We start from the raw sequence: 11,070 nt of genomic DNA on the forward strand, positions 1-11,070 counted from the left end.
CACCAGCCGGTCCTCCCCACATGACTTTCACGGATGCAATCTCTTTGTTTCTCAACCTCTTCACTTCTCTCCCTTCGATTCTCAAAGGCACAGTCTCGATGGTCAAGTCATCCTTCACTTGAACATCGTCCGATTCAATCACGTGTGTCGGATCAGACACATACTTGCGCAACTGTGATACATCGAAAACATCGTGCAAATTCGCCAATGATGGCGGTAATGCAATCCTATACGCAACTTTCCCAACTCGCTTCAAAATCTCAAACGGCCCAATATCCTCGATGTTAACTTCCTTGACTTCAACGCACGTCCTACTCCAGTAGTCGATGTAACTCGTAGGAATACATGATCCCCCTCTTGGAATTCAATGTCCTTCCTCCTCTTATCATGATAACTCTTCTGTCGACTCTGAGACGCTTTCATTTCCTCTCGGATTATCCGAATCTTCTCTGTTGTTTCTTGTACAATCTCTGGTCCAAGAATTGCACCTTCTCCAGTTTCATACCAACACAGAGGTGTCCTACACCTTCTCCCATACAAAGCCTCAAACGGTGCCATTCCGATACTAGAATGGTAACTGTTGTTGTATGTAAACTCAACCAACGGCAAACAAGAATCCCAATTCACGTTTTGCTCCAAAACACAAGCTCTCAACAAATCCTCTAAGGATTGTATCGTCCTCTCCGACTGACCATCTGTTTGAGGGTGATACGCTGAACTCAACCTCAACTTCGTTCCTAAAGCTTCTTGCAAGCTTTCCCAAAATCTGGAAGTAAATCTCGGATCTCTATCAGAAATAATACTTGTTGGAATACCATGTAGCTTCACAATCTGCTCCACATAAATCTCGGCCAACTTAGGCACCAAAGTACCTTTCCTGATAGCAATGAAGTGAGCACACTTCGTCAGACGATCTACCACTACCCAAATCACCTCGTTACCTTTCTTGGTCTTCGGTAAACCTCCCACAAAATCCATTGCAATGCTATCCCATTTCCATTCTGGTATAAACATTGGTTGCAACAAACCAAACGGCTTCTGATGTTCAATCTTCGATTTCTGACAAGTTAAGCATGAATAAACAAATTCAGAAATTTGCCTCTTCATTCCCGGCCACCAAAATAACTTCCTCAAATCCTGATACATCTTGGTTACTCCAGGATGAATACTCAAACCACTCCTGTGACCTTCTTCCATGATCATTCTTTTCAATTCGGGTACATCCGGTACACAAACTCTTCCGTGAAATCTCATGACTCCACTTTCGTCAATCTTGATATTGGTCTCCTTGCCTTCATTGATGAGTACCATCTTCTCCATCAATTTCTTATCCGATTTCTGACGTTCTATAATATTCTCGAGAAAAAGATTCGTCAATCTTAACATTCCAAGCTTCACACTTGAAGAAGTAACCTCACACACAAGACTCAAGTCTCGGAATTCTTCAATCAATTCTAACTCTTTCACCATCAACGATGACATATGCAAAGTTTTCCTACTTAATGCATCGGCCACCACATTGGCTTTTCCGGGGTGATAACTCAATCCAAAGTCGTAGTCCTTTAAGAATTCGAGCCATCTTCGTTGCCTCATATTCAACTCCTTCTGGTCGAATAAGTATTTCAGACTCTTGTGATCACTAAACACTTCAAACCTCGATCCATACAAGTAGTGTCTCCACACTTTCAAAGCAAACACCACTGCGGCTAACTCCAAATCATGCGTTGGATAGTTCCTCTCGTGAACCTTCAGTTGCCTTGAAGCATATGCTACCACATTACCCCCTTGCATAAGCACTCCGCCAAGTCCTAACTTCGAAGCATCGCAATACACGACGAACGACTCTTTGGCATCGGGTAAAATCAACACGGGTGCAGTAGTCAATCTTCTCTTGAGCTCTTGGAAGCTCTTCTCACAAATACCATCCCAAACAAACGCTTGATCTTTCCTCGTCAACTTGGTTAACGGTAAAGCCAACTTCGAAAAACCTTCGATGAATCTTCTATAATAACCGGCTAAACCAAGGAAACTTCTAATCTCTGAAACAGATTCCGGCGTTCCCCACTGTGACACAGCGTCAACCTTCGCAGGATCTACCGCGATTCCTCCACTTGAAATTATATGCCCTAGGAAACTCACCTCTTTCATCCAAAATTCACACTTCGACAACTTGGCATACAACTTCTTCTCCTTCAAGACTTGCAAAACAATCCTCAAGTGCTCTTCGTGCTCTTCCTCGGATTTCGAGTAAATCAAAATGTCGTCGATGAACACCACCACGAATCTATCCAAAAATGAATGGAAAATTCGGTTCATATACTCCATGAAAACTCCGGGTGCATTGGTCACACCAAACGGCATAACTGAATACTCGTAGTGCCCATACCTCGTCCTGAATGCAGTCTTAGGTATGTCTTCCGTCTTCACTCTAATCTGATGGTATCCAGATCTCAAATCGATCTTACTAAACACGCAAGCTCCAACTAGTTGATCCATCAAATCATCTATCCTCGGAAGTGGATATTTATTCTTGATCGTCACTTTGTTCAACTGACGATAGTCTATACATAATCTCATGCTTCCATCTTTCTTCTTCACAAGCAATACCGGCGCTCCCCATGGCGAAACACTCGGTCGAACAAACCTCTTCTCAAGCAGCTCTTCAAGTTGCTTCTTCAACTCATTCAACTCAGACGCTGACATTCGATACGGCGCCATCGATATCGGACTAGTTCCAGGTACTAGGTCGATAGAAAACTCTACCTCTCGCTTTGGAGGCACGTCAGATATATCATCCGGAAACACATCTGGGAATTCACAAACGATCGGTAACTCTTCTATCTTAACTCCTCCTTCGAGTTTCAATGATGCAAACATCATGAACATCTCGGCATGTTCTTTCAACGCTTCCGATACTTCCTTCCCGCTCATCAAATGCAAGTTCTCCTCCGGCTTCGGAAAAACAACGGCCTTCTCACGACAGTTGATATGAATTCGGTTGAAGATTAACCAATTCATACCAAAAATTACATCCATACCACTAAGTGGAATACACACTAAATCCATACCAAAGTGCCTACCAAAAATGGTTACGGGGCAATTACGACATACTTGTCGGGTAATCACTGAACCATTAGCAGGAGTTTCTATTTCCATCCTACCCGTCATATCCGTTAAAGGAATACTAAGACGCTTCGCACAATCCAAAGAAATAAAAGAATGTGTCGCTCCCGTATCTATAATCGCAATTAAAGGAGTGTTATAGATGAAACACGTACCTCTAATGAGATCGTCCTCATGGCTAGCATCCTCTCCACTCAAAGCAAACACCTTGCCCATCACCTTCTTGGGCTTCTTACAAGTCGGACTCTTGTGGCCTTCTTCACCACAATTGAAACACACCACTTTTACTCTGCAAGCTTCGGTCTTGTGGCCCAGCTTTCCACAATTCTTACACCTATCTCCCTTCTTCGGGCAATCATAAGACATATGACCCCGTTCTCCACAGTTGTAACAATTCCCATTCACCGGCTTCTTACAACCACTTGTATTCCCTTTACCGCGGTTGTCATAAGGTTTTCCGCGCTCTTGCCCTTTCCCTTTTCGGTCGTTCACAGCTTTGTAGTAGTTCACCTTTGCCCTACCATCTTCATCACAGATCCTACTCTTGTTCACAAGGGTCGCAAAATCCCTTATTTGTGAAAATCCAATCATATGTTTAATGTCTGGACGTAGACTACTTTCAAACTTCACGCACTTGTCGTTCTCCGCTTCCAAAGTGTTGTAATGCGGACTAAACGCACACAAAGTCTCAAACTTGACGGCATAGTCAGCTACCGTCATATTTCCCTGTTTCAACTCCATGAATTCCACCACCTTCTTATTCTTCACATCAACAGGAAAATACTTAACCAAAAATTCTCTTTTAAACATTGCCCATGGTATAGCCATACCACCGGGTCCTAGCCTCAACTTGGCGTTCTTCCACCACACGTTCGCTTCCTCACGCAACACATATGTCCCAAGGGTTGTCTTCCCTTCCTCGGAACAATCCATTGCTTCAAAAATTATTTCAAGTTCCTCCAGCCACTTGTGAGCTCCATCCGGGTTGTAACCTCCGGTAAATGTTGGCGGTTTCTTCTTCATGAACCTTTCCAACCTCATCTCTACCTCTCTTCCAGGTTGATGATCTCTAACCACTATGTTGGTGAGTGCGGCCAAAGCTTCCGCAATCTGGGCATTCGTTCTCGCAGCAGCCATGATTCCTGAACGAATCACAACTAGACGTTAGAAAGTACTAACAGTGTTCCCTACACATGCTCATACGGGGAAAAGAAAAGTCCTAATTGGTTCACACGAACCGACCTGCTCTGATACCACTATTGTAACACCCTAACCCATACTACCCTTAAAAACGTAATTTTAAAAACTTTTCAACAAGTGTAAAGGCAGAGTGCCACGCGGTAATTAAAACACAAGCATACACACACAGAGCGTCATGAAGTTTAACATGAAAAGCAACAGCGGATTCAATCACACCAAGCATGCATATATATACATATATATATACATAAGCCATATTCATCCCTAAGGATGTCACTTATACAAGAACTAGCATATCAAAAAGGTAACACCGATATACGATGAAATCCAAGCGTAACCCCCGACTCGATGTTACATTACCAGAGCATTTACTATTTACAAACTCTAGCCAAAAGCTAGCACTATAAGGAGAAATCTATGCTAAGTCTCCTCACCAAAAGGTACTTCAACACCAAGCTAAAACAGCAGTCTAAACGTCGGCACAGTCCTCAGCCTGAATATCTGAACCCCCAAAGGTCCAGCAAATAACACAAAGCAGAGAGTTAGAAAACATAATCGCATATCATACGAGTATAAGAAAGGCCTTACACTTTCGAACTATCATACATATTCTAACTCACGCCAAAACGTTGCACTAAACAGTTATCAATTAATAAAGTTTAACACAATTCAACCAGATAATGTCACATACCATTTATCAAATACATGCGCATTTACCCTAAGGTATCTAATGCCAATCAATTCACTGTCATGCCATCCCTAGACATAACTAAATGCATGTGGTACCAAGGTGTCTCACCAACGGTGGACCAAGAACAGTTTTATATCTTGCTGGATATGTCGGAACTTACCGAACCATCTTATCTCCCTTGGATAAGCCAACACAGTTTTATATCCTGTTGGATAGCAACTCCGGACTCATGGATTCATCTAATCCGATCCTCGGCTTCATTATGGACACATAATCCATTTTCGTTATTGGAACCCAAGTTTCCAATGTTCACATACAATCATGAATGCATGTATGCATACACATATCAACCATATGATATTCTCTAGCTCGAAGCTACTCTTTTATGAATGCGGGAACACAAATCCTAACACATTCACTTAACATTGCAAATTAATGCCAAAACATCACATTGCTCACTTTAAGCTACAACTTATTGCATACACGTTTATCAATCATATAACGATTAACAATAAGCATTAACAGTATCAACATGTATCAACAATCATGTAAGGATACCCTTAAACCATGTTACAAGTGCCTAATTACACTTACAAACATCAACAAAAATTGCTGTCACAGAGGCCTTCGCTAAGCGAAGCCTCAGCGAGACATGGCGAACCTCACCAGGAAGTCACCTGCTCATGGCGAGCATTGGCGAGCTTCAGCGAACATGTTCGCTACAGCGAACTCCTGGTCGCTTAGCGAACTATACCAGAAAAATATCTGTTCTTGAGTTTCAATAAGGAGGTTTAACATTGAATCAACTCAAAAATTCATTCAAACATGTTATAAATTCTTATAAACAGCTATTTCAAGCATATATGGTATCAAGGAACATTAATCATCCCTTCCAAACATCCAAATACCTCAAACAATCAAAATCATGCCAATTTCTTGGGTTTTAAGCAACTTTCATAAACTTTTTCAACATGATCCAAACACATACATATTTTTCATGAAATCAAGCTAGTGATTAACACATACAAAGTGATGATGAAGAACATCACACTCACATACAAAAGCTTAATCAAAAGTCTAAAAGAAATTGAGTGGGAGAGTTCGGGAATGGAGACATAGACAATCTCCCCTCTCCTTGCCACTCAAGAATCATGAATTCTAATCTCTTACCTTAAGTTTGGTGATGATTTCTAGCCTTCTCTTGCTCAAGCTTTCTCTCTTGATCAAACCCTAGCCCTTGCTCTATTCTTGCTTCTAAGACAAAAGTCATGAAATGAGCTAAGTCTCATGACAAGGTTTCCTTAAATACCTCTCCCTAAAAGTCATGAACCAAGCCCAAGTGGCTTAGGCCCAAATGGCCTCTCACGCCCATTAAGCCCAAAACAAAGGTTCTCGCGTCTAATAACTTACGTTCGGCTAAATAATTATTCGCCGCTCACTAAAATAATAAAAGCCAATTAATAAATAAAATACATTTAATAAAATATACGAATACGAAAAATGGGTCGTTACAATCCTACCCCCCTTAAAAGAATTTCGCCCTCGAAATTACCTAGAAACAGATCGGGATAAGAATCTCTCATCTTGCTTTCCAGCTCCCACGTTGCATTCTCACCAGCCGGTCCTCCCCACATGACTTTCACGGATGCAATCTCTTTGTTTCTCAACCTCTTCACTTCTCTCCCTTCGATTCTCAAAGGCACAGTCTCGATGGTCAAGTCATCCTTCACTTGAACATCGTCCGATTCAATCACGTGTGTCGGATCAGACACATACTTGCGCAACTGTGATACATCGAAAACATCGTGCAAATTCGCCAATGATGGCGGTAATGCAATCCTATACGCAACTTTCCCAACTCGCTTCAAAATCTCAAACGGCCCAATATCCTCGATGTTAACTTCCTTGACTTCAACGCACGTCCTACTCCAGTAGTCGATGTAACTCGTAGGAATACATGATCCCCCTCTTGGAATTCAATGTCCTTCCTCCTCTTATCATGATAACTCTTCTGTCGACTCTGAGACGCTTTCATTTCCTCTCGGATTATCCGAATCTTCTCTGTTGTTTCTTGTACAATCTCTGGTCCAAGAATTGCACCTTCTCCAGTTTCATACCAACACAGAGGTGTCCTACACCTTCTCCCATACAAAGCCTCAAACGGTGCCATTCCGATACTAGAATGGTAACTGTTGTTGTATGTAAACTCAACCAACGGCAAACAAGAATCCCAATTCACGTTTTGCTCCAAAACACAAGCTCTCAACAAATCCTCTAAGGATTGTATCGTCCTCTCCGACTGACCATCTGTTTGAGGGTGATACGCTGAACTCAACCTCAACTTCGTTCCTAAAGCTTCTTGCAAGCTTTCCCAAAATCTGGAAGTAAATCTCGGATCTCTATCAGAAATAATACTTGTTGGAATACCATGTAGCTTCACAATCTGCTCCACATAAATCTCGGCCAACTTAGGCACCAAAGTACCTTTCCTGATAGCAATGAAGTGAGCACACTTCGTCAGACGATCTACCACTACCCAAATCACCTCGTTACCTTTCTTGGTCTTCGGTAAACCTCCCACAAAATCCATTGCAATGCTATCCCATTTCCATTCTGGTATAAACATTGGTTGCAACAAACCAAACGGCTTCTGATGTTCAATCTTCGATTTCTGACAAGTTAAGCATGAATAAACAAATTCAGAAATTTGCCTCTTCATTCCCGGCCACCAAAATAACTTCCTCAAATCCTGATACATCTTGGTTACTCCAGGATGAATACTCAAACCACTCCTGTGACCTTCTTCCATGATCATTCTTTTCAATTCGGGTACATCCGGTACACAAACTCTTCCGTGAAATCTCATGACTCCACTTTCGTCAATCTTGATATTGGTCTCCTTGCCTTCATTGATGAGTACCATCTTCTCCATCAATTTCTTATCCGATTTCTGACGTTCTATAATATTCTCGAGAAAAAGATTCGTCAATCTTAACATTCCAAGCTTCACACTTGAAGAAGTAACCTCACACACAAGACTCAAGTCTCGGAATTCTTCAATCAATTCTAACTCTTTCACCATCAACGATGACATATGCAAAGTTTTCCTACTTAATGCATCGGCCACCACATTGGCTTTTCCGGGGTGATAACTCAATCCAAAGTCGTAGTCCTTTAAGAATTCGAGCCATCTTCGTTGCCTCATATTCAACTCCTTCTGGTCGAATAAGTATTTCAGACTCTTGTGATCACTAAACACTTCAAACCTCGATCCATACAAGTAGTGTCTCCACACTTTCAAAGCAAACACCACTGCGGCTAACTCCAAATCATGCGTTGGATAGTTCCTCTCGTGAACCTTCAGTTGCCTTGAAGCATATGCTACCACATTACCCCCTTGCATAAGCACTCCGCCAAGTCCTAACTTCGAAGCATCGCAATACACGACGAACGACTCTTTGGCATCGGGTAAAATCAACACGGGTGCAGTAGTCAATCTTCTCTTGAGCTCTTGGAAGCTCTTCTCACAAATACCATCCCAAACAAACGCTTGATCTTTCCTCGTCAACTTGGTTAACGGTAAAGCCAACTTCGAAAAACCTTCGATGAATCTTCTATAATAACCGGCTAAACCAAGGAAACTTCTAATCTCTGAAACAGATTCCGGCGTTCCCCACTGTGACACAGCGTCAACCTTCGCAGGATCTACCGCGATTCCTCCACTTGAAATTATATGCCCTAGGAAACTCACCTCTTTCATCCAAAATTCACACTTCGACAACTTGGCATACAACTTCTTCTCCTTCAAGACTTGCAAAACAATCCTCAAGTGCTCTTCGTGCTCTTCCTCGGATTTCGAGTAAATCAAAATGTCGTCGATGAACACCACCACGAATCTATCCAAAAATGAATGGAAAATTCGGTTCATATACTCCATGAAAACTCCGGGTGCATTGGTCACACCAAACGGCATAACTGAATACTCGTAGTGCCCATACCTCGTCCTGAATGCAGTCTTAGGTATGTCTTCCGTCTTCACTCTAATCTGATGGTATCCAGATCTCAAATCGATCTTACTAAACACGCAAGCTCCAACTAGTTGATCCATCAAATCATCTATCCTCGGAAGTGGATATTTATTCTTGATCGTCACTTTGTTCAACTGACGATAGTCTATACATAATCTCATGCTTCCATCTTTCTTCTTCACAAGCAATACCGGCGCTCCCCATGGCGAAACACTCGGTCGAACAAACCTCTTCTCAAGCAGCTCTTCAAGTTGCTTCTTCAACTCATTCAACTCAGACGCTGACATTCGATACGGCGCCATCGATATCGGACTAGTTCCAGGTACTAGGTCGATAGAAAACTCTACCTCTCGCTTTGGAGGCACGTCAGATATATCATCCGGAAACACATCTGGGAATTCACAAACGATCGGTAACTCTTCTATCTTAACTCCTCCTTCGAGTTTCAATGATGCAAACATCATGAACATCTCGGCATGTTCTTTCAACGCTTCCGATACTTCCTTCCCGCTCATCAAATGCAAGTTCTCCTCCGGCTTCGGAAAAACAACGGCCTTCTCACGACAGTTGATATGAATTCGGTTGAAGATTAACCAATTCATACCAAAAATTACATCCATACCACTAAGTGGAATACACACTAAATCCATACCAAAGTGCCTACCAAAAATGGTTACGGGGCAATTACGACATACTTGTCGGGTAATCACTGAACCATTAGCAGGAGTTTCTATTTCCATCCTACCCGTCATATCCGTTAAAGGAATACTAAGACGCTTCGCACAATCCAAAGAAATAAAAGAATGTGTCGCTCCCGTATCTATAATCGCAATTAAAGGAGTGTTATAGATGAAACACGTACCTCTAATGAGATCGTCCTCATGGCTAGCATCCTCTCCACTCAAAGCAAACACCTTGCCCATCACCTTCTTGGGCTTCTTACAAGTCGGACTCTTGTGGCCTTCTTCACCACAATTGAAACACACCACTTTTACTCTGCAAGCTTCGGTCTTGTGGCCCAGCTTTCCACAATTCTTACACCTATCTCCCTTCTTCGGGCAATCATAAGACATATGACCCCGTTCTCCACAGTTGTAACAATTCCCATTCACCGGCTTCTTACAACCACTTGTATTCCCTTTACCGCGGTTGTCATAAGGTTTTCCGCGCTCTTGCCCTTTCCCTTTTCGGTCGTTCACAGCTTTGTAGTAGTTCACCTTTGCCCTACCATCTTCATCACAGATCCTACTCTTGTTCACAAGGGTCGCAAAATCCCTTATTTGTGAAAATCCAATCATATGTTTAATGTCTGGACGTAGACTACTTTCAAACTTCACGCACTTGTCGTTCTCCGCTTCCAAAGTGTTGTAATGCGGACTAAACGCACACAAAGTCTCAAACTTGACGGCATAGTCAGCTACCGTCATATTTCCCTGTTTCAACTCCATGAATTCCACCACCTTCTTATTCTTCACATCAACAGGAAAATACTTAACCAAAAATTCTCTTTTAAACATTGCCCATGGTATAGCCATACCACCGGGTCCTAGCCTCAACTTGGCGTTCTTCCACCACACGTTCGCTTCCTCACGCAACACATATGTCCCAAGGGTTGTCTTCCCTTCCTCGGAACAATCCATTGCTTCAAAAATTATTTCAAGTTCCTCCAGCCACTTGTGAGCTCCATCCGGGTTGTAACCTCCGGTAAATGTTGGCGGTTTCTTCTTCATGAACCTTTCCAACCTCATCTCTACCTCTCTTCCAGGTTGATGATCTCTAACCACTATGTTGGTGAGTGCGGCCAAAGCTTCCGCAATCTGGGCATTCGTTCTCGCAGCAGCCATGATTCCTGAACGAATCACAACTAGACGTTAGAAAGTACTAACAGTGTTCCCTACACATGCTCATACGGGGAAAAGAAAAGTCCTAATTGGTTCACACGAACCGACCTGCTCTGATACCACTATTGTAACACCCTAACCCATACTACCCTTAAAAACGTAATTTTAAAAACTTTTCAACAAGTGT

The 11,070-nt window shown here is 42.4% G+C and overlaps 2 protein-coding genes across 2 annotated transcripts; both read right to left on the reverse strand.

Annotated features, from left to right (window-relative positions):
- Positions 1-2,520: 2,520 nt before the first annotated feature.
- LOC123884038 lies at positions 2,521-3,510 on the reverse strand (the record flags this gene model as incomplete). The annotated part of the gene is made up of 2 exons (XM_045933034.1): positions 2,521-2,629; positions 2,681-3,510. Coding segments are annotated over 2 exons (939 nt in total), but the record flags the coding sequence as incomplete, so codon positions are not given.
- A 5,636-nt stretch (positions 3,511-9,146) lies between these two features.
- On the reverse strand, positions 9,147-10,136 carry LOC123884039 (the record flags this gene model as incomplete). The annotated part of the gene is made up of 2 exons (XM_045933035.1): positions 9,147-9,255; positions 9,307-10,136. Coding segments are annotated over 2 exons (939 nt in total), but the record flags the coding sequence as incomplete, so codon positions are not given.
- Positions 10,137-11,070: the final 934 nt, after the last annotated feature.

Source organism: Trifolium pratense, linkage group LG5 (genome assembly GCF_020283565.1).
Source record: "Trifolium pratense cultivar HEN17-A07 linkage group LG5, ARS_RC_1.1, whole genome shotgun sequence".
Classification (NCBI taxonomy): domain Eukaryota; kingdom Viridiplantae; phylum Streptophyta; class Magnoliopsida; order Fabales; family Fabaceae; genus Trifolium; species Trifolium pratense.